Raw genomic sequence first — 24,281 nt, forward strand, 5'->3', positions numbered from 1 at the left:
CAACAGAATGCTTGAATTACATAATTTATTTACCTGCAAGGCTGCAAGTGCTACCTGTTGGTTTTGGTCTCGTTCAGCGGCTTTCTTTGCTTCGGCATTAAGGACGGCTACAGTTTTGTTGAAAGCCGTTTGCATCTCCTCCATTTGTTTACGATACCGCTGACTCAGTTCCTGCAGATAGTCGCTGCTGAGGTTCGTATTCAGCTCGAGTTGCTTGATTCGACTTTCAAACCGACTGAAAAGGTTTTCCTTTGTAGGTGTCGCCAGCCCGTTGCCTATCTGCCCATGGGGCTTCGTCAAGGGAATTACCGGTTGTGACGAGAGGACGATATTGTGCAACTGCTGTTGCTGCTGCGGAGGCAACTTAACTGAAGCTTTCGGAGTAATAGTGGTTGATTCCGTTGTTTCGGGACCGCGTTCGGCCCGTTTTTCCTTGTCTTCAATCAGCGTATTCTGGGTTGAAGGCTGCACCGGAGCTTTACTGTCCGTCCCAGCCTCTACGATCTTTTTCTTTGTCTGTTGATCATCCTGCTGCTCGTTTGGCTGGTGTTGCTGTTTCTGCTGTGCCAATTTGTTATGTTGTTGTGGCTTGCCTTTTTGTTCAGCCTGTTTCTTGTTAAGGTCAGGCGGGATAATGGAGACCAGTATTTGGGTTTTCACATCTTTTGTCGGCTTCGTGGTTCGCGTCGGCGCAATATCAGCCACTGTTGAAGTGATGAACGCTGATGCTGGTGTCATAGATTTGGTCTGGAGTGGTGGATGAGATATCGGTGGCGTATCAGTCGCCATCAGATCAGCCAGCCCCTCTGGATCCTGATACGAACAACTCCTTTCTAATTCCTTGATAAAGGGTTTTCGATGACACTTCATTGATGGCCATAATAGGCCGTCCGACCCACTAAAATTAGTCAGCTCGATGCATCCGTCGAACTCTGATGCAACAGTTGACGGCGATTTTCTTTCGTTATCCGCTACCTTGGACCCAGTGTCCGGACAGTCGGTGCCATTCGAATTGGCAGCGGACCGCGTTGATGAGCTCCCAGAAACAGCTTGACTCACTGAACTAATTATGTTGATCACCGCCTGTTTGGCGCGCGAAACCATGTTTTCACCACTGCCAACATTGCGGCCAACGCCACCTGGTGTAGCTACTGGCAGTTCAGCTGCCTGTTCCTTTGACGCCTTTGGTTGTTTCTGCTCAAGCTGAGCAGTAATGTCTTCCGAAACTTTCTCTTCGTAATCGTCAACCATCGAGCTGCCGAACACTCGCACTAAACTCAACGGACAGTAGTACTGGTTGTTTTCGTAAATGCTTTGAAACTCGACTTTGATTGCCTTGCCAAATCCAGGCGCGTCAAGTGGAAAGCTCTGCACAGTCTTGAGTTGAGCCATTTCGAATTTGCCAATCCGAGTCCAGTCTCGCGACTCATCGGGGTCACCCATGTACACGACAAACGCTTTACCAGTCGATGAATACAGCTCGAAGTTGGCCAGCTCTAGATGAGTCGGGTGGATACTCTCGCACAGTTCAACTGTGAACCACATACCCTCTTTCTGTAGTGAATTGCAAGGATTTAGCATATACTCATCCTTGGATTCTAACAAAATCTTGGACGCACTTTCGGCTCCCGGATTAGCCGACAGTAACTTAGCTCCGCACTCCACCGAGGCATAATTACGCCTACCACGTTTGCGTTCTATAGGCTTTATTATTTCTCGTTGTTCAGGCTCCTTGATTTTCGTTTGCGATGGAATCTCTTGAAGTTGCTCTTGTTCAAGACGAATCTTCTTCCACTCGTCGAAGCTCGGCATTGCCTGTAAAAAATAAATTCAATCAAATCAGCCGGTTCGAGTTAAAAATAATTCGGTCAATAGATCATTTTGCCTAGCGGTTTCTATACAGAAAAAAATCAGTGACATTTGCAAATAAAAATAAGTTACTATACCTTTATATGGAGATAGTCTGAATAATGGCAGATAAGATGAATTGACTTAAAAGACCCTGACTGAAAACTTGAGCCTTTCAAAACTAGTCATGTACACAGACCACGCGACTATTTTGGCACTGACCATAAACGACGCCGTAGTACATTGTTCTTACCGCAGTTGTCAGCCATTCACTCCGAGTATTTCGTTATTATTTTAATATTTTTAAATTATTTGATTAGGGCGGAAGGTAGCCCTAAATATATATATATATATACATATAATGATGGAATCGACATTATATAATGTCGATTCCATCATTCTATGAAGAAATTGCTTACATTTATCGGTTTCGGTCAGGTTTTCAAATAGTAGATAGAAATTGTAAAAAAGAAAAAGCAAACTAACCATTCCATCGTAGCACCGAAATCACATTTGAAGTAAGAGATTACCTGCTGAACAACACCAATTCCGCTATCTAATGTTTACAAATATTAAAACTTGACAACTCGTAGCACGCTTTGTCGTCTCTGATCTCGCTCAGTAAGTTTCAGCTTTCGATGAACTCACCTCTTTTCCATCAATGATTGAATCATTCAAAATCGATGTTGCGTTCTCTGTATCATTCTGCTTCAGGCCATCTTCATTTGCCGCGGTCCCCGCCGTACTAGTATCTGTCTCCATCTCAACTAAAGGCAATTGGGGGCCATCTGTTGCATTCGGAGAGGCTGCTTCAGATTTCTGGTCCCCGCGTTGAGCCACGTCACCATCTTCCTGAACAGCTTGTTTCGTTTCTTCGATCCGAGCCGGGGTGACAACCTGCGGAAATTTTTGCCCTGCATCCGACGTGACTGTGGTACCATCCGAACCACTCGCTGAGGCGTCTACATAAATGCTCTTGGCATCGAGTCGCGACTCCGCCTTGGTAACGACGACATTTTCTTGACTCGGTTCTTCCAGTTGTTGCGGAAGTGGTGAAGGGACTTGATTTGACTCTGAAAACGTCGACATTGTTGGGCTTCGAGAGGATTCACTAGGGATAATCGGCGTGTGACGCACTTCCGGCATCCCACCAGTCATTCGACTATTAGCCGACGTTGTGTCACGATCGTCTCTTTTCGCTGAGGGAACGTCCGCTAGTGACTGAGGAATTTCCCCTGTGCTACGTATTTTCTTTCTTTTACTGGTGCTCGTACTGTCACTGCTATTTGGATTATCATTATTGTTTACTTTGCTACTGGCCTGCCCGTCTTGGACGTCCTGAACTTGACTGCCTGCTGAAGCTGTACGTAGCTCTCTGATACGTTGATTTCGACTATGTTCATAACTGCGTAGATAGCTATTGGCTTCACCGTATGTGCGAACGTCTAACGATTGCGCCTGCAATCAAATTCAAAGTAATCACTGATGTATCAACAAACTCATGATTAGCTATACACTGTATAGAAAGGTTCTCCTAATATTTGTTTTGTTTCCATATATAAGATATTGTACTAATATTGAGCTTTAATCTATGCACCAAAATGTTATACACAACTTGGAATAAATCGAATTTAGAAAGGGTCGTCGCCATACAAAAACAAATAATTTGTGGTTACTAGCTATTTATTTGCCTTCGGCATCCAAATGCATCCGTGACATCACCTTGAATGATGTATGAAAAGTGTCACCTTTTGCGAACTTACCGAACGATGTAACCAAGAGGCAAATGGGTGCGTATCTCGAAGGCACAGTTTTAATTCTGAGGCGCTCTGTTGCACGCTGCGCCTGTCCTGGGGGCCAAGCTGTTGATCTAGGCCTACGCTCGAACCACTAGAAACATGTACACAAAAAAGACCGCTATTACTACTAGTAAGAAACCTTTTGTCATTCTGGCGAACCTCATTAGCGCAGGAAATATGTAGAACAAAGACTGGTTATTCAATATTCATATCATATCGTGGTGATGGTAACGATGAGAATTGTTATTTTCTTGTTGACATTAATTTAGTAAAAGACTTAATAGGTGACCTGGATTCGGTTCCTTGGTGTCGACACCTGCAAGCTAAAATTAAGACGTTTTATATTCTTCTAGAATATAAAACGTCTTAATTTTAGCTACTTTTCGCTAGTTCCGTTCAATGGCTTGTGATACTTTTGTTAGTTGTTGACAGCAGCGATCCAACTCGATCGTTCGGTCAGGCGGCAGGAACCTTCACGGCACCGTTCCTATCCGATACCATCAAATACGTGGCAACGCTTTCCCTACGACCAGTCACGCACATTATTTTTAATGCCTTCATTCGCAATGTGATTCACTTTTTATCAGCTGTGATAAAAAGTGTCGAAAAAGGGCTCGATTTCGTAGCGTTTCCGTAGAGTTTCTCAGATGGAAATAGGACCGAATAATTTTTTGCCTGGCATCCAAACAACCGACTTTTTTTTCGTGGACAGCTGTCTTCAAAGGGCTTAACTACTTGGCAATGAATGTTTAGTTTCTTGGCGATACCATGGCTACCCTTATCGTAATAGCACATCAGCGCCGACCCGACCGACTCGTTACCTGAAATACGTAAATATAAAGCCATCTAGCTAAAAGAAACGGTCAGTACTTACGGTCATGAGCAATAAATGGAAAGGAAGGTACCCACTAACGAATGAATAGTTTAGCTCACACCTTCAACTCACAGCTTGGGTTCAAATTTGAACGACGCAATTCATGGTCTGTCCATATGAATTAAATAATAGGACGGCGCAATGATTCCCCTATAAAACCGGTGTGCCGCCACAGTTTTAATACCGTGTGTCACATTTTTATTTTTAATTTGCGTTTAACACGAAGCGAACAAACACTACGCAGGTGATTATATTGCAATAGTGCTAGTATATTACACAACTATGCACAGTGTAATGAAGGATCTCGTTCTCGCTTCCTTGTTTACTGCAGTATTCCCTGATAAAATTACGGTATTAACACGAGCGACGTTGTCATTCAACAGGACGCGGTTGGGCTGCAAAATCTGCGTCATGCGTCGTCACGAATAATTAATATAGCTCGCAACTAGAATCCACATCAGCGGACGTTACGAATCACCGTATACAAGAACGACTTTCGTCATGGCTCCTTCGAAGCCATGCCTCGTTTTTATACATCCTTTACTAACCACACATTTAGCATTATGCAACCCAACAGCTTTGTTGAATCCTCACTTGTTAAACTGCGACTGAAATTTTCCCTAACCTTCGGCCATCTTCCCGACCTTCTTGAGTGCGAGAGCTGTGTCGACCAGTTCTTTAACTGGCAGTACAGCTTACCCCCTCAGAGCACAGCGAAGTTTCCTTCGTTTTGGTTCCCTTTCGTTGTTGTCCAGACTAGCCACAACGGTACATGTACGTATACCTCTATGCATTCGGTGCTTAATTGGGCAGCGGTCCGCGTATTTGCCCGCCCTTCTGGCCGCGTGCCACTATAACGGACTGCATTGTACCGTCTCCAGGCGCAAGGCCCACCCTGTACTCGCCTCAGGCATTTAATAGCGCACCGCTGCTGCTGCTGCTCCTCTTATTGCCTTTAGATGGTTAGCAACGACTGCTTTTAGCTGCTGACTGTAACCATCCGTCTGTAAGCAAAACAACACCAGCAAATCGAATGGCTGATGAAAGGAGTGACGTTCCCACACAACTGGACTCGCCGCCATAGTTATTTCTGACTTTGCTGATATCGCCGTCTCTTCAGTATTGCAATGCCCGTGTCAGTATTTCAACTGCACAGCTACGGCCGGTATCAGCAGCAGATACAGCCAGGTAGCCTACTGCAGCACAAACAGCTCTATCCCCTCTATCCCCGGTTTGTCACAGGACTTTCCAGAGCCTCAAGTTCCTATTTTCTTTATTTTGCCGACGCATGGGTAGTTGATGGCTGATCGTCATTGGTCGTCGCTAGAACATCTACGTACCCCCAGCACTTCGTGTCTTCGTTTCTTCTTGCTCTTTCAATGGAAACCAAATTCTCTGCTTTGTTTGAGGGCATGGGGAGAAGGATAAATTTCCGCACAAAGACGGCGTCTCAGCCGGTTTCTATGAACGATTCCCGGTCGAAGCCTTCAGAGGGCGCTGGCGTAGGATTCGCCTTGGAGGCATCATACGCAATCACTCCAGTAGGCATATACTTTCGAGGGTGCCCCACCCGCAACGGATAGGGCAAATCTAGGGTGGGGGCAATCAGAGTACGTAGAGGTGAGGGTAGGAGAAAGGGAGAGGGGGGAGGGGGCATCGGTGATGATGACCATGGAAGCGTTCATGGTCAAGGTCGCCACGCTGCTAGTCTCATCCTCTACCCTCACCCACATCCGTTTACCACATCCCACCCACGTCCGAACGCACTACTCGGCAATGAGACGACGTAGGCTTCATTTAGCAGCAGGACTGGCAGCAGCTCGTTCATAACTGTTGCGTTTTTGTTCGAGTGCAACCTTTTAAGATCGCGAGAAGTAAAGAAATCAATCATAGATGTCGCCTGCTGACAACTGCATCATTAAAGTTTTTTTCGGAACGTGACGGTAAGGTGACTCTGAATCAGAGTACCCGGGGGCTGGTTGGCTATCAAGACCACGGACACTCTGTGGCTGGCTAACTTGCTCCGATTATCCAAGGTATGCCGTGGTACCTTTCCTCCTGTCGGTGTACGCTTTTTGTTTTCTGGATCAGATAGGGAAACACCAGGCAGACATCATCGGTTGGTATTTGTCTCGCTAATAAGATATCTGCCTAAATGAACGGATGCTTCACTCACCAGTAGCGGCGGTAACGCAGACGACGATAAAAAATAACGGCGACTTGGGGGTGGTGGAGCGTAGTTCGCTTGGCTTAAAGTACGCTCCACCGCCCATGTACGTAACATGTCAACCGCTCCCCGTATTGATTAGATGCTGCTATCTACGAACCATTCGCTGCGTATTTACTTGGAGGAGCCAGAAGCTTCCTAATTCTACTTTTATTGCGCGAACTTTGCAACGTCGGTATTCTGCATCGGCCTGCACTTCGACGACTATTTTGAATTTGCCATGTGAGCGTCCGTTTGTGACCGTGTTATGCCTACTAAGCGAACGTACGCACGCTGCACACGTCGTGTGCACGTCTGTCACACATCCCTTGTCCGTGTGCACGTATTCGCTAAACTGCCTTCCCTGTTTGTCCTTTTGTCCGTGTGACTCGAGCGGTTCGTCCTCTAAACCGCCAACAGCACTACTACCAGTAACCATTGTGCCTCAACACCTACCACGATGTATCGGCTACCGACTTCCCACTCTGCCGCCTGTGGCTGCTGTCGCACTGTTGCTATGGGCCCTCTTGCAGCCGCTACATCGAAGCGCAGTCATCGTAACACTATCCTATTAGAATCGTGCCAGCGGACCCGCTCAGTGGCCTTACGAAACACAATAACCGTTAACACCATAAGCATCACTATAATCGCTGCCGTCGCCACAAATGGCGTAAAATCGAATACAGTGTACGCCTTACTGTAGCTTAGCTAGCCACCATTTCCACTAGTTTGACCCGTAGAGGCGCTGGCGACGGTTGTCAGTGATGAACTACCACGTTACGCTGTTGCCAAGGGACATCGTCATCCTCCATATTGACTCGGCCAGTGAGTCCCCATGTTTTTCTCTCCCTCTTTTTCTCCTCTGTTTTATCTGTAGCTTCTAGCTCCTCCATGCATTTTTCTAAATAGGGCTCATTTATGTGAGGATCTGTGGGTGGACTTGTTTTTGCCAGCCAATGGGCGTGGGAATGCGTTGCAGCTTAGCAGATCCATGCACAACATGTCTAAACATGTTCGAGAGATTCACTTCTAACTAGAGCACCCGACGAAATTTTTTTAGAGCTATCGCCTTCAGACTACGGACTATGTGCCCAGCAGCATACTCAGGCTATTATGCCTTTGAAGAGTTCGCATCTCCAGTTATAAGACCGCCGCCATAACCGATTCTAAAACCACAGTTTCGAGACCGTAACCGGATCGCGAAGGATCCGACAAAAAGTAATAACTGAACAATATCGTGTAAATGGAACGTGTACTAAATATATTTTATGACAAGTTTTTCCAGTTGTCGAGAAAATCCCAAGTATCGTACATCATACCATACATATCGTACGTGGCGGCGAACGTTCGCTCCGCAGTTGGGCGTCGTTGAAAGCTTGTCGTGATCTGGAGATCGACATCGAGTTCTGTCTTCTATTCTTCGAAATCTCGTCCTTCCGATTTAGCAACTCCGGAGGAATCTATCTGCAAACTCCTATTTGAGGTCAGTATATGTCAGCGTCATTGCTCCAGAGTTTACGCCAAACTAAAAATGTCGGCGGTTTTCGAGTGGCATTGCCGTCCATGTCGCTACTCTGTTACCAGGTATCAGGTGAGAGTTCAAGTGCAAGCGACGTTTAACCCATAGACTGCAGTGATGGTCATTGTACTGGTTGATGTCGCAGCGTCGTTCGCTCCCCAAATCAGTTGGAGTCATTCCTCCATGAGCTCTTCTATCCGTCATTCGCCCATGACACAGGTAGCAGCAACGTTTGTCAGTGCGTGAACACGCAGACAGAGTCGCCATAACCTCACACTCTCAGAGACACAAATATCGTATTGTCACCATACAGATACCACTGGAAATATCCGGCCCGAAACAGATAAACGCCCTACGACACGTCATAATCATAAAGAGACAAATGATATTCAACAATTCCAAACAAAAATCCTTACGGTATACTCGTAAAGTCGGCTTAACTGTCTACCGAACGGTACACGGTATTTTTTAAGAGTTTGGGTTTACCCTTACAATAGGTTCGACCACTGGTTAATCATATCCGTCTCAAAAAAGTTCTCATATTCATAACCCTCATCTTAGTTATTGCCGTAATCGTACACGCCTGATAACTATTTTGGCAGTGTGCGACTACAGAACAGCACCGGCGTATTTAAAAAATCAGTGTTCTTCAAAGTGCGTTTGCCCTTCGTGTATATATGTAGTATCATGTCATTTTCACACAGCGATGGAGGCTGAATGCGGCAGTAACACCGATAATAAACGATTTCACTTAAATATGTACAACAAAAGCACTATTCTTACATGTATTCGCACGGCCGAATCGTTTGGTACGACCAGCTTCTGTATTCGTCAAGGAGGGCAGCGAACTTTCTGGAACAAATACACCAACGACGACACCACAGCGACAGAAGCAACACTTATAGGGGCAATTTTTCCTTATCAGATGGCGAGAGTACTAATATTTTTTTGTCGACACTAAGCATCGCTAATTAGCATCTCTACAAGACTTGTGTGCGTGATACTGATGAGTAACTTAGGTTGTATGCCTAGCCTAGACTGAGCCGGGGCATTTCCCTGCTGGAACCTTCTCATTCCTTAATTCCCAAGGTAAGCATGGTGCTGAACTACGTAAAGCAGTAATTAGTGGCATAAACATTGCTTGATTTAGCGAAGCTTATAGATGACGCCTGAAATTTTCAGTTGGTTAAAACAAAGTTGGTCCTCTATAATATTCGATTAAGACGAAGCGTCCGTTGTTCCAATACGGTTTTGCGCATCCAAACCAATTCTTGGCAGCAAGTCAATGCGCGTGCTCAGGGGGTATTAAAAGGTCGAGGAGAATGCAGAATGGCGTGCTAACAATCTACTATTGTCAACCATGCTAGTTTTTGTACCTCAATAGGCTCAACCTTTTCTGCTGCTATCGACCAGTCGGCCCTAATGTGTAAGGCCATATAATAAGTCGATTTGGTTTTAGAGATATTCGGAAAAGCAACCTATATTGTAGGCTTTTCGACGCCATTTTGTAGTTTCATCTTCAAGACCTCTTTAAGCTCTTTCACGAAAGCAAGTAAATCTTCTGCAACAATTGCATGGTACATTTTAGATACTTTTGTATTGTCGGTCTCTATCACTTCTTCGGTTGACTTCCGTATTTGTCTTATAGATGATGCCAGCGTCAATATTATGCCTAAATTGTGCCTAAAAAGCTATTGCAGACAAGCTTCGATGACTTGTTTTAGGTTGGCCGTTGGCATTACTACAGTTATTCGTTACTATTACTACGCGATCATCGCGGTCGACCGGCCTCGCTGCTGATGCCGCTATAGCGCTCCTGCTGCGAATTGTTCTTTCGAGCAACCAAAAATCTTGCTTGGGATATTTTGCATTCGCCGAAACGCTAACTCACTGTTGTGATGAAAACTTAGAGTAGGATCTTATGTGCGCGTCCTCCTTTCGCCCTTCTCTTCCCTCTGAGCAACTCTGTGCCAAAGTGCTACATCCTTGCATATTCTTGTTGTTTTGCTCCAAACACTGCTACCCCTGCCAACACGACAGCAACCCCACTCTTTGGAACTTTTATTTATGCTAGCACAGAGCTCTGTCCACATGTTCGGACGCCATTTTGTCTGTTCTAACAGCACGTTAAGTACTTCTTCTCCCTCCTGCCCTCCCGGCGGCGCCGGGTTATTGCTCATTGCTTCCTGTCCCGAACGGGCGGATTGCTGTCCCACAATCATGGTCGTTTTGCCTCAACGATTTAGCATTAGAAACCCCCTGGAGAATCCTTTAAGGTCCTCTCATTCTTCCGTGCTTCTTCTAACTGAGCACGCTTTATTGTCGACTATCTCCTCATCACCTTTCGGCATTCTGGGAGCGAGGAACCGCATCGCATGTAGATCCTCCTCTTTATTCTGCCCTATCCTGTCTGCTCCTGCCTGGACAGCGACTTCGACTAGCGCGTTGCGCAGGACAGAAGCTCACGGGACTAAAAAGGAACACTGCTGGCCACAGCGCAAGCAACCAAGAGCCTTTTGTTAGCTAAAGTGTACAGGTTGTACCGGACAGTCCCCGGAGGAAATCCGATCCCAAACTCCCAGCAGCAGCGTAGAAGGTTGGTTCGGGCTACCTATAGCGTGTTGTGCACTTATGTGTGCCGCCAGATTGAGGGAGTGGCATAAGCTTCTCGTCGTGAACGGTGTTATGCGGCGGCAGTGGCGGCGGTGTCGAAAGCAACTTTGAAAGAAGCAAAATGTAGGCTGGGTGGTGGAAAAGGAGGCAGAAGCCTTTACCGCCGACTGACTGAAAACTGCCTGAACCTCAAAAGGCCGAAGCTGTTCTAGCATTCTCTCGCGCACGACCAAAAGAATGCGAATGGGTCCAGAGCGGAGGCTGACGACTTGAGAGAAAGGGAAATCCCCGCCAGGGCTGGGGATTAGGGGAAGCAGCTGCGGAAGCGGTATTAGGGGACCCAGCTGGTCAGGGGGAGCTAAGAGTCCCGCCTTTTCTGGCTTGTTTCTGCCCTTCACAGAGACTAAACCTATCGCTGGCACGGCCGCCGCTATTTCTGCCTCTACTGCTACTGCTGCTACCAGAAAAAGAGAAGCTTCCCTTCCTCAGAGCTGTCCCCGTACCGTCCCACGCTCGCTACCTTCCCCCTCTTGTCACCACCAACCCCATCGTACCCCGTGTTCCCAACCCATTAGATCTGTCCAGTGACAGGCCTCATTCCCACAAACGATCCCTGAATTTCCGTTATCGCTGAGCCCCTTTTCTCTCTAGTTTTCCTCCACTTGGCCTTCTTTGTTGTATTCCCTCCGTCCTATCACAACTCCCACCAAGTTACCCTTTCCCCTTGATGTCCCCTTAAAAAAAGATAGACACAGAGAGGGGAAGACAGAGAACTGGCCAGAGTCCCACGAAGCTGGCCCGCCCCCACGGGCCTTCGCCGGCGAAAGCCCTGACAATGACCTTTACTATCGAATCCGCCGAGACCCGATGAGGCAGCAGAATTGGTGCTGCTGATGCTCCTGCCAACGAAACCGGCGTTTCTGCTTCTGACGGAGAGGGAACAACCGCTGTAGCCGTATCGAGCCGACTGTTGGCAGGCTGGTTCCTGCATGCCTTATTTTCTGCCCATCAGCAGCGCACGCTAACAGAACATGCCAGAACAACACAGCGTTAAGAGATGAGGTTCGCTCTGTACCGCACACCCAGGTGCTGCGAGTGCTGGCTGCGCAGGTGATGGTATACCGAAGAAATCGACTGCCCGTTCTGACCTGGACTTGCCATAGTGCTCTGGGCAAGCTATGAGTTCGCATGGAAACGAACGTACGGCAACCAATGAGCGCCAAAGTACAGGAGTAGTTTAGGTTGCATCATCACGTCGATAATCGTCGCTGTCGCCAGCATTGACTGTAACGAAACCGATGCCTCTAGGAGAGGAAGCTGTCTCTAGCAGCACACATTCTGGATTGCCACTTCAGTTAGAATGAATCTGGAAGCCGGTTTATATAAGCTACTAATTCAACTTGATCAATCGTCGTCTTGACCGCTGTCGTCATCTATGCAGTTTTACGCCGCTGGAGCCGACGTTGCCAAGCGTCGCAAGTGTACGTGTCACCGCTGGGCCAATACCTTCGCTGGACATTTGCTTACCACCGTTTCTTACAGAAGGTGAAAAAGAAGCTGTGAATGGTGTCACTTCCGTCAGCGACGTTGCCAGGGACTTCCCGCACTAACCCTTAAATTCTCACTGCTGCTGCCGCTGTTGTGACCGTCATTTCTGCTGCTGACAGAACGCACGGCGGCGCTGGAAAGGAGGAAAGCCCACAACGTAAAGCAGACAGCCTGCCTATAATGCCGTTTACTCCACTACGTCGTAGGACTATTAACTTTACAGCTATAGATGATAGCAGTCAACTACACCCTGTTATCCTGGCTCGATCGTCTCTATGGATGGTAATTTGGTACGCCTATTACCACTGCCGGTACGACACCAGTGACACCCGTGATGACAACATCGGTGGCGTACGTCAATGACCGTATAGTTACCCCACCCGTCAAAGCTTTCTTACAGATAATTTCTCCGCTCGCTAATCGCCCATTACCGTGCGAAACGTGTTGCTACTTCCGCGTCTCATGATACGTATCGCGACAAACTAGGGAAAGTAGTGAACAACAATAATCTCAGCAGCCGCAACTAGCGGTTAGTAACAACAAATTAAATTAAAATTAACAGCATTGTCTAGATTATAAGTTTTCTTCAAGTGAGTCCAATGCACTCGACTGTTCTAATGGCATCGTGCTACTTTAGTCCCGAAAATGCGCCAAGGTTCGCAACATTTTCGTAGCTACAGCTGCTATCGGACGCTACGCGCTAGAAACGGTGGGTTTCCAGCGATTCGTTGACGAGGGCAAATACGCGAGACATTTTCCGCTGTCACAGCCTTACCACGCCACGCAACCATACAATGAGATGGTGGTGCTGCCGTCCACCATGCACAAACTAGGGGAGAGGGCAAACAGGCAGGCCAGCCGGCCGGCCGGCCGGCCGGCCAGTGCGTAGAAGCAGCAGCCGACGCGGCTGCTGCTGTGGCTAAGGCGTCATTCCCCGTAGCCATGACACTTGGCAAGACACTGACTCGTTGGTCGGATTGCTGTTTGGTCGCTGGTTGCTTGCAGCTTTGCTGTATCAAGCCGGCGGGCGAGCGATGAACCTTTGCCTTGAGTAGCCGCGCTAGGACGGATAAAGGGCTATGTTGCCCGTTTCTCTCTTCCTCTTTCTTTCTCAATTTGCTTGTATTGCGGCCGCTGTCGTTGCCGCTGCTGCTGCTGCAACGGCCTCCGCCGCCCGACCAGCTAGTGCGTACTACCCTACTCTGGCTGGCTCTGGCTGTTTGCCCCCGTCTGGCCACAGAAGGAGCAGTTCTAGCGAGAGCCTTTAGCTGACGATGGTAGAGGGTTGCCTAACTAGTAGCGCCACCGCGCCGCAGCCAACGCGGAGATCGCCGCTGCTGCTGCGGCCGATGCCGCCGCCGGCGCAACACCGCAACCTTGAATCGAGCGTTGCCCCGAGAGAGAACGGAGACGAGTTAGACGACTAAACGAGACCAACGAGACGAGAACTACTGGATAGTTGAGAACCAGCAGCCACTGCCCGACAACTGCTGAGTATCGACGACAGCCCATAGCGACACCGCACAGCGACGCCCGTAAACGTCATCACACCGGCTTTTGTGTCTCATTAGAAGTTATGCTAAATTAGACAGTGCATATTAGAGCTGAATAGCAGCGCCAACAGCAGTTTCAGCAACAATCTGCGACGGTCGTTGTCGTTACGAAAACGAAGCAAAGCGAAAGGCGATGTTGATCACGACGCTGGATCGCGGCCGGCGGGGACCGAGGTCTTGGCGCGGCAGTGGCATTTTCGATGTATTGATCATTGTGGTTCGCGCATTGATTCGGAGATAAGTGCCAGTTGGTATAGAGTTCTCGTCCTAATCGACCGGCTATTGACGACACCACACCTGTTCTTCTTGCTGTTTTCCTGTTGTTATTGTTAGAAAAATTCGGTCTGCTAAGGCGACGCTGGTGATAGCAAGCGAACTACGAAGGCGCCGACCTTACCAACATGACAGGACTTACTAGGTTGCAAGCACCAAATGTCAAACATCACATTGAACACCGACAATTTGCCGCCTATTCCGAGCATACCACACTGTATTGAAGTCCCTCACAGTTGTCGGGGCGACCCCCGACTAACTAATCCCGCTGTTGCTGAATGTTGGCCGAATGCAGACGCCTACAGATTCCTAGCAAAATTCCCTGGAAATGTATTGTCTAGATGTGACTTTGCCATATCGAGGCAAATCAGCTCCCTACAGCGGCGAAGTTGTCACTACTGTGTGGCTGGTTTGTCGAGTTCTTCATTTATCGAAAAGTAACGACCTCTTAGAACCATCGGCTAACGAGACTGGTTCATTTGCAGGATTTAAGCATACTAACCGGCCGCCATACGACCGCATACGCTATGCCGACTCTTGTATAAAGTGTACATATAACATACTGGCGGCTGTAGATTTTTTCGTGTCAGTCTAAACAAGACTGGTAACGACAGCAGTAGCTTCAGCCGCAAACCCGCTTCGTCGTTAATTGATCCAGCCCAGCTTACAAACAACCTAAAACTGAACGCTACAAATTTAGTCAACAATATGTAATTCTCAGTGGTGCTAATACGTCGACATACATTCTGCGGCAGAGTACATTTATCCATATGTAGCTCGGTATTACGATTGCACCCAGGAAGGCTTTCTAGAAATAGCGCGTGTCTGGAAATTGCATAGTGACCGTCACCGGTCCACAAGTTCGATTGCAAGTTTCTCTCTTTCTCGTTTTATACATGTATATATATATATATATATAATTTTTTTAACATCTTCTATCTGAGTGCGTGTGTGTCATGGAATTGTTACCGATGTAGATACTCATTTTCTCCCAGATAGCGTGACGCCGTTCCGCAGCGATACTTGATGTTGTTATTACTATAAATCTGCTCGACAAAACAGGCTTATAATCATCTGTCATGTGTAGACAGCCGGGCTGTCTCAGCCGTCCATTTTTTTAACTCTTCCTTCTGTCGTGAACTCGCTAGAAACTGGAGCTGCCTGCCTCCGCGCATTTTCGGCCTCTAGAACAGTCTCAGAGTTACCAGTGGCTACTAGAATATGCCAGTCTTCTTGTTGCTATAGGGCCTTTGGCAAGTACCGAGGTCCGCGGCTGGTCCCGTCACTAGCAGGCGTATGCGATCTGCCGTTAGGACTTGCTCGCGCATTGGCTTTTTTCTATGATAGGAAGAAATGGAAACATCAGAATCCGCATCAGAACAGCAGTACACAGGACGACTTGTCAGCCTGTCGTCTGAACTTTGTCCCTGAGCGGCGTGTCGTCTGCAAAACACCATAGCCGTGTGGTCGTCGTGGACTCCGGCTCGTATCCCCCCTCCACCGCTTTTCACGCGCAGCTGGCATTGTGCGGGCGTACCGATGGTGTAATTATAGTGAATCTTTCATCCCCTTTCGCAGTTGCAGTTGTCTACGTGAATGCGTTGCTGCCGGCATCGCTACATAAGCCGGTGAACTGTAGCCGGTAGGCAACAGCTGGCCTCAGCAGCCACAGTAGTTGGCCGTGTACGACTTGAACGAACTCGACCACGACCGCCAAAAGAGTCCCTCGAATTGAAATACAGATGCCTTCCGTCCAAATGCATCCACGTGTGTCAGTTGCAAATACGTGTGTGCGCAGCCTGCAGGCATATATTCGTATGTACGGCTTGCCAAAATCGGTCCGCTATTTTCACCATACCCCCAGCGCTTTGATGTGTGCTAATTTTTCTTCCCTGTCAAATTTGCCCCCATTAATCAATGCGCATTTCAGCCCCTAAAAAGTTTGCGATCTGCAAATGACTACGTCATTTATTGCACTTATCCACGGACTATATACCCCAATTGCAAGCGAACACGTCCGCCAATTTGCTACAAGCGTTCGTTTCGCTTCCAATCGCAGATTGGCTATCGTACTCAGCGATTCTGTGAGGCGCATCCATTGGCCGGCCCCACCTAAGCCCGATAGCAGCCTCCGATCACGTCGAATGGAAGGCAACACCGACCCATTCGCCCTCACCTTTTCACAGTAGACGCACACACAGCGACGCACGCAAGGGGCAAACTGTAAGAACAACCGGGCGCTTATGGGTATCGCCACCACCACAGCCGCCGCCGCCGCCGCCGCCGCCGCCGCCACCACCTTGACAGCTCCCTGGCAACTGTGTGACGAGTGCGGCAGGTCTGGTCACAGCAGCGTCGAATTCAGCAAACGAGCGCAACTGACTGCTACCTACTACGTAACGATTTCCGCTAACAAAGAACAACATCGCGTGTATCTGTTTCTTTAGTATCTCTCTGCCAATAGCTAGAGTCGCACGTACCCTGTTATGGAGAGTATTATGACAAATCGAAAGCTTTGCTATATAGACGCAATTCGTGTGGGTATTGTCATAAGCAGCAGTACGGAACTAAAGCTCCCTGCTACGAGTAAAAAGCGTGTAAACTGAGAGCGTAAACCTCCACGAACGGACGACGTACGATACGATATTACTGCCAACAAAAAAGTCCTACCGCATTAGTCATTCTCTAAGCTATAACCTAATATTCTGCTGCAGCATTATGCCGCACGGCTTCGTTAACATCTGCAAAGCGAAAAAACCTACCGGCGAATAAAAGTTCTTTGAATTTTTACCATCCAACCTCTTGCTGAAGGCGTTTAATACAATATACAAACAGTGAGAAATAGACGCAGTGCAACTTAGAGCACAACCAGCTATTCCTAACAATAAATCGTCCAGCAAATCGACTCGTCCCCACTGCGGCCCGTCTCTGCGCAGGTGCGAACGTCTACATCAACAAGATCTGGAACGCGCAACAAGAACGACAGGCTAATACAAATAGATGTAGGGCTAAACGCCACTTTCAGAAGCCGGGAAGATCCAGTTGATATAAACAACAGGAATATGGCATCAGCTCTCGGTGACGGCAGTGGCAGAAAAAGAACAGCAAAAGCAACAGTATACAGTAATGGCAAGGGTAAAAGTAAAGGGATAAGCGGGCTAGTACGACGCTAGTCGCTTTGCTGACTAGCTTGCCTTACGCTGACGTTGGCTCTATCTCCGTACAGCGGTAGTATGCGACGACGATAATGGCTCTCCGCTGCGCGACGCCATTACAATTACTAGCACGCGTTCGTCGGGAGGCAAACGCATTGCATCGAATCGCGGTGGTGACGACCATCCAGCCGACGCAAGTGGCCTTGGCGGCCAACGGGGTAGAGGCGCAACGAGATTGTCGCGGCCGTTGCGACGAAAACAGCAGCAGATGCGGTACCGTCAACGACAGAGGCTGGGGCAAAACAGCATTGACATCATACAGCATTAGCAGCAACAGAAGTAGTAGTAGTAGTAGTAGTAGTAGGAGCTACTATGCTAGCAGGGACGATAGTGACAACAGAATCAGCGACAGTCAATCAGTCAGTGGCCATCATGGCCACGTAGCATCAAGTCAGCGATACCGCACACAACGTTGATAGTGCCAGTTGAGCCGTTACTGGCCGAGTTGCAGATGGCGGCTTGCGTCCGCAGCCCAAGAAAGTACTGCGAACGAGTGAGCTCAGGTGTCGACGCCGTACCACGTTCTGGACGTACGGACGGGACAAATTAAGTTCCCCATTAACCAATTCGTAGGGAATACCTCGCTGCAGCGCCCCTCTAGATAATTGTGGGTTAGTAGCGCGAGAAGTCGAGAGGTGGACGTGAATGAAATCTTCCCGTTGGCATACAACCTCGCTGGAAAACTCTCCCGCGAGTTTGCTATATAGGATAGGAAAGTCTTACCCGTGACCTGCTATGACCAATATCGTAATATTGGACCAGAGTTCCACTCTATGGATATAGACTACTAACGAATACCTGCGACATTTATGTGACTAAAACAATATAGAGTGAGAAATTCAAAGCTGTGTCAAGGCACAGTCCCGCTGCTGGTAGCACACATGTGTTACAGGAAGTGAGCAGTTTCCAAGAACAGAAGAGAGTTAAACCTTCATCAAAAGAACCTTCTCAGTGTGTAAGGTTTGACAAGACGCAGCTGAATGACGCTACCCCGCGCTTTGTACTAGGCCTCTTGCGCAGGCCCTCGCAAGTTGCGAAGCAACATGCAACTCATCATTATATAGATTGTACATAAGGCGGAAACAAAGTAAATACGAGCCGTGCATAATTTTTTTGACAACCCAACGTTGATTGATTGGTTAGTTAGTAGCCCATCAAGTAACAGCAGCAGCAGCAGCAGCAACAGGCAAGTTCAGGGACGTTCAGTTTTGCACTGTCGTACGATTGTCGAATTGCCATGAACCCAGTGTGCGCCATCGTCATCAGCTTATTCTGTGACGACACGCAGATTGTTCTGGGTCTCGCGCTGATAGCCGTTTGAGCGTTTCTCCTCGTAACAACGATGTGACGCTCGAGTTAATGTCAAAACCAGCATATGGGAGGAGGGCAGCGGCGATTCACACACTAAAATACTAGTTACAGAAATAACACGCTCACGAGCGTTACCGTTGCCGACGAGTTCTACGGAGCAGAACTGACCGACCGACCGACCGACCGACCGACCGACTGACCGACATCCGTTGCACAACGGTGATATCAAAGCAGAGATGTGTAACAGCGCTCGTGACTCGCTGTGCGTGGGGCAAATCAATTCCGCCGAATTTTTCTCTGGTCGTAAGCTGCGGAAAAATATCTTCATGATATGGTGCCTGATACTACTCACTGTGTACTGCTTGTTTACTGTGCCTCGTGTGTTGACTTCCAAAAGACCCTTGTTGTTTGCCAGTTTGCCCCGGATACGTTATCTTCCCGAAGTTCTTATACACGTGGCCAACCGGTTTGGTCTGAGCATATTGCTGGTGTAGTGACCACACAATGGCGAAGAATGCTAGGGGCTGATGCCTGCACAATTTTTCAAAAATTTTGTAATACTCAGCCACAACACCGTTGCCAATGTGAGTATTCTTATCTCGGCCAGCAGTCGTTGAGTTGCGTTTTCTGTTTAAGCACATATATGTTAATGATTGCATATGCTGCCCAACCCTCGGTAGCGGCGGGTAGCTTGTGTTAGGTTTGCCCTCTAGCCATCGGCGGAGCTGCCGTCTTGATGATGATGATGACAATGATGATGATGATGGGAGGGCAAAACAAAGATCTAGAAAATTCTCAAAAGCAAAATTAACTCTGCTGCGAAGTTTTTTGATCGGTAACTTCTATTTGGCTGCTAACGCCTCCGGTCACTGACGATTGCGTCAAAAACAGTATTCCTTGATGGAAATGCGTTGAGGCGCTACGTATACACGACACGCCGAGCATGTACACCTAGCTGGCTTAGACAGTCTAAAAACAGAAAAATGCCAACACTGTTTCAGTACTCATATTGTACTGCAACGTAGTCCAGCCATCTCCACTGCATGAGATACCGGGCTACCAACATTTTTGACGTAGCTCGACACTGACAGCTGCTTAGGCCTATTCATATGAATGACGCAATAGCGTCCATTTTACTTGTTGTCCACGGCTTAACCGTCGAGTCAGGAGACAGTCAGTCAATTCACTCATTTCCTACTCTTCTCCTTACAGATCGTCACTACGCGAACTTAATTATTACATTTACAGTGAATAGCCAATTGTATGGATAGTTTTGTACGCCTCATAAATATGTCCGTTTCGTACAGTTCATCGGTACGGATCATGAAAGCAGTAGGATGAGACGTCCATAATACAACTGCACGCCAAGGCTGGTGCGGGACAAATCAGAGAGAAAAATAGTGTGGCAGAAATTAAAGAGAAGATATTCGCACCCGCAAGTTAAGTAAACCAGTTAATGTTTCTGCGTTCATCAATAACGCAGCGCGCGGAATATGAGTACCGGTCCAACTCCAGGGTCGTGTCACCCAGACCAGAGTACGATAGCAAACTGTCAAGTTAGGAAAAGTGCTACGGAACATGCCCGCTAGCTAGTTTTTTAGAAAACTGACGCTCGTCAGCGATGGAGAGACGTACGTTAAGCGAAGCCATTGACTGATCACAGACAGACTGCCACGCTTTGATCGGCCGGTGGTAATCACGCGCTAGAGAACGCTACGAACGTTTACACGAAGACTGCCCCATTGCCACTGCATCGAGCCGTGTAAATAGACAGATGTTTGGCCACGTACATGCGCCTCAACCAGAGATGTATGTATAGGCTATCGTCAAAAATAAGTCGAGCTGTTGGCTTAGAACGAGTCAAACGCTGAGAGCTTTGTGAGTGGGTGATCGAGTAGCTTCAACGCATTATGATGGGCATGTACGTGTTGTTAACGGAACGCGGCTACCCGTACCTATTCGCTAAGCTGCAGGACTCTGTCGCGTTGCGCCATTTTGAGCCGCGGTGATGTGAATCGAGAGAGCTTGGTTTCGAAGCATTTAAAAAGTATCAATATTGTAATGACTCGTTCGAGCAGCTAACAGGCTGTAAAGTACATTGGATTTCGATGCGTATTTCTGAGGCGTCTTGCAGACGGGCTCATATATTATTACCTCACCACGAGCAGTTATTAGTGCGTATGTGATGTCCGACGATTGGTGTTGAGTTATAATACGCCGTACGCCGTACGCCGTACTACAGTGAGTTTGCACTTAAAGGCTCTAGAAAGAAACTATGTAGACAAATTCGATTAAATATAACCTATTTAGCTAATCAATATCTGGCACGCCCAACCCATTCCGCGACATGTTCTCTTTTCAGCCTTATCTTCAAGCAGCTAGATAGCTTTCTCCATGCAGATTCTCGTGTTGCAATGAAGCTTCACCAGGAATAAAGCAACGACTACATATATCTAAGTTCATAACTAATACGTAATATATATATATATATATATATAAAGTTCATTACTAATCAACAGACATATGTTAATTTTGCTACCTACGCAAGTATCGAGCTGAGCTGATTAATAGTTGAGGATCAAGTTGACGACCTTTCAACGACGACATGGAATGCAACTACCTTAACGAGGCCATATAAAAAAAGTGGCTTTACTACTCTGCACCACGCCAAAATACTCATCTATGCCCCGAAATGTTTGAATTTCCCTAGTTTTCCGATGGTTGTGGCCTTCTCGATATCGAAGTCGTCTACTAATCAGGACTACCTTGTTCCGAGGCTACTCTATATATCAACAGCACCGCCTGGGAAAATCAAGACGATTCCATCGATCGGGAATATCGTGCACCGATTCAAACTAATCGGTCACGTCACTTGCGCACGCCGACAGTGTCACGAAGTTGGTTAGCGAGGTAATCTTCAGCATACGCTTCTACTGCTTATATGTCGTCACCATCCATTGCGCGTAGTCACAATAGCTGATAAATAAAAGTTGCGTGGAAAATCTGTTTGGCACTAGAATCGAGACGGCATTTTCAGCTCAGTGGCAATTATATTTATTGGCAGATGGCTTTGGGCTCATTAAAAAGGATCTTACTAAAACAATATGTGAATTACATCTTTTGTAGATTCGACAGACATTGTTCATAGCTCAGTCCATCAGTTCTCAGGCGGAGTATTTGTGATAACAACAAACCATTAGCAACAACACCTAAAACCAGCGAAATTTTCAAACGATGATATAGCGCGAAGTATAAGCAATATTAGTAATTTAGCCTCCAGATAATAAGGAGAGCTAGTTCTGAGACGAAAAAATGTGACCGCCATCAAACATACATTTTGAGGCACCGATGTAGCTTTAATACGATCTTTAATACGACAGACGCTCTATAGACAATTCTCTTTTTGACATTTCTTCGACTTTTCTTTCTAGCACATCAACGCAACAAATCATACTTCACACGCAATAAATCGACGACCAATTGTCCTGTTGGACCGAGTTCTGATTGACTCTTGAAGACAGCTGGCCAGCAGCCGAGGTGATACAGAAACAACGAGCGCTTCACATGCTATGAAATCCGGTAAGTAGTTTTAAATTTACGCCCCTACACTTTACTGTGCAGACTCAGCCTATAGTTTGCTTTTCCAGGACAAACCCCCTTTCAGTCCGTCAGTATTACAACACAGTGTTTTGCTAAACCAACAAAACCACAGATACATATATGCAGTATTTTATTAAACGGATAACTGCAACATAACTGTACCAGTCGTGGATCCAGATACCGCTTGCGGGGGAGAAGGGTCAACATTCTTTTTACGCAAAACGTCCCCTTGTTTTCACGATCATCTCCGCGCGGTCATAGGCACTCAAAAAATCCGCGGTGGCATTGGCCTGTTTTGGCCTAGCCGGCATCCGGTGTCAGCCGAACGGGGCTGTTTGTGCTGTCGCAGAAACTCCACTTGCAGCACCGAGGGAGTGGGCTTAAGTCAAGGTCAACTATACTTCTGCGTCGCTAAGGGGAGGAGATCTCCATAGGGCGGACAGCCGGCAACGACGGCAGCAGCTTTGACGGCGACAGTAGTATCGACCGTAGCCATTATGCCTTTGCTCTCTGCTGCTACTGGTCGGAACGAGGAACACAACCCTCGGACTAACAAACTGACAAACGGTCGAATGAACGAACGAAGCCGACTCGATGACGTCATCTGATTCCTTCTCTCCTCCTCACCCCCGACACCCCCGGGGGAGAGAGAAAGTCTAGAAGCGCCGAGAAGCAAATCTCGGTGTGAGGTATATGATAGGTTGTCAGCGGATAGGCACTGGAATGGGGGAGTCGTGCCAGCGTCGACCTTAGTGGTTGCCAGAGACCGAAGCGGTTTCGCAGCGATCCAAGTTGCTGGCGGACATTGGTGAAGTCGCGCGGATCAAAGCTGCAACAACTTTAGAAGCCTCAATCGGATGCACGACTCGGAAAGAAGTCAGCATGTGCATGTGTATGTGTGGATGGCCCATAAAGATTATCCGCAATAGCGGTTAGTTTTGCCGGGTTCATAACCGTGCTACCCTTGTGGTTTCTGGTGGGGATAGTTCTTCGTCGGTATCGCAGAAAGATTAGCCGTACAGTGATGTGCGGCGAACTTGCGAACAGTGCGTGTGTTAGTGCTAAATCTGTGTGTGACGATCGTTCTCGCTTTAGGTTTGACGGCAGCCTGCCAATACATGTACAAAACGATTTGAAGATAGAACAGGTGCTAATGGTATGCGGGACACGGTAACAATGCGCGCGGTAACAACCTGTGCTAAATGTTTTTATTTCTGTTAGTCGATTGTGCGTGATTGTTTAACACAGTGTTCTCGAAATTTTATTACGTGCGTACGACGCATATGAGACATGTACTATTAATAGCCGTAGGATTCTGTATCTTCTAGGCGCTGGCAGTATTCTCTAAGCCTAGCCTGGGTGCAGGACAATCGGATTTCTTAATCTTAGTCCCAGTAATCGATATAATAACGTTTGCGGATCTGCTTTTGGTTGTCCGGATGCATAAGCCTATGGAAACAATATATATATATATATATATATATATATATATATATATATATATACGTGTCAAGAACTTCTATACTCTCGATAGACCTTTCATTAATACGAATCAATCTAACTATTCAGGTCTGAGCAAACTTTCCAAGTGACAAGCAGCTTCATCCTGATGTTCCTGTGCATAGTCTAAAACGTCAAGAGTAACCGCCAACTATTGTTTCCAGCTGGCCTGCGTTTGCCTTGTGCACGTCTCTGTATTTCCATACTGCTGTGAAACAGCGAGTGCCTCAACGACGTCTTAATGACTCCGTTCCTATGCAGGTAAGCATCACTTGCGCTGTCTGGACAGTAGCAGTAGCAATCTCGAATAAGATAGGCCACCCAGCAAGTGAACCGTTGCGAATCTCCTCGATCTACAGCGATCCGCTACTACAGTTAGTGTAGAAGCAATCCGCGACGTGTTGTTGACCAGCGTGGCTAGA

General features: G+C 47.4%; 1 protein-coding gene across 6 annotated transcripts in view; it reads right to left on the minus strand.

Moving 5' to 3' along the window:
• LOC111272021 (uncharacterized) overlaps nt 1–24,281 on the minus strand; it is a 52,001-nt gene that overhangs the window by 9,242 nt on the left and 18,478 nt on the right. For all 6 annotated transcript variants that reach the window (XR_002687273.2, XM_022853186.2, XM_022853176.2 and 3 more), the window contains exons 2-4: nt 3,612–3,738; nt 2,497–3,306; nt 34–1,815 (exon numbers count right to left, since the gene is read on the minus strand). Coding sequence is in view for 5 of the 6 variants with exons in the window: in XM_022853186.2 (XP_022708921.1) it covers nt 34–1,815; nt 2,497–3,306; nt 3,612–3,738 (2,719 nt within the window). In the remaining variant the exon portion in view is untranslated. The remainder of the gene's footprint in view (nt 1–33; nt 1,816–2,496; nt 3,307–3,611; nt 3,739–24,281) is intronic.

The sequence above is a fragment of the Varroa jacobsoni genome, unplaced genomic scaffold (assembly GCF_002532875.2).
Source record: "Varroa jacobsoni isolate VJ856 unplaced genomic scaffold, vjacob_1.0 scaffold_182, whole genome shotgun sequence".
Classification (NCBI taxonomy): domain Eukaryota; kingdom Metazoa; phylum Arthropoda; class Arachnida; order Mesostigmata; family Varroidae; genus Varroa; species Varroa jacobsoni.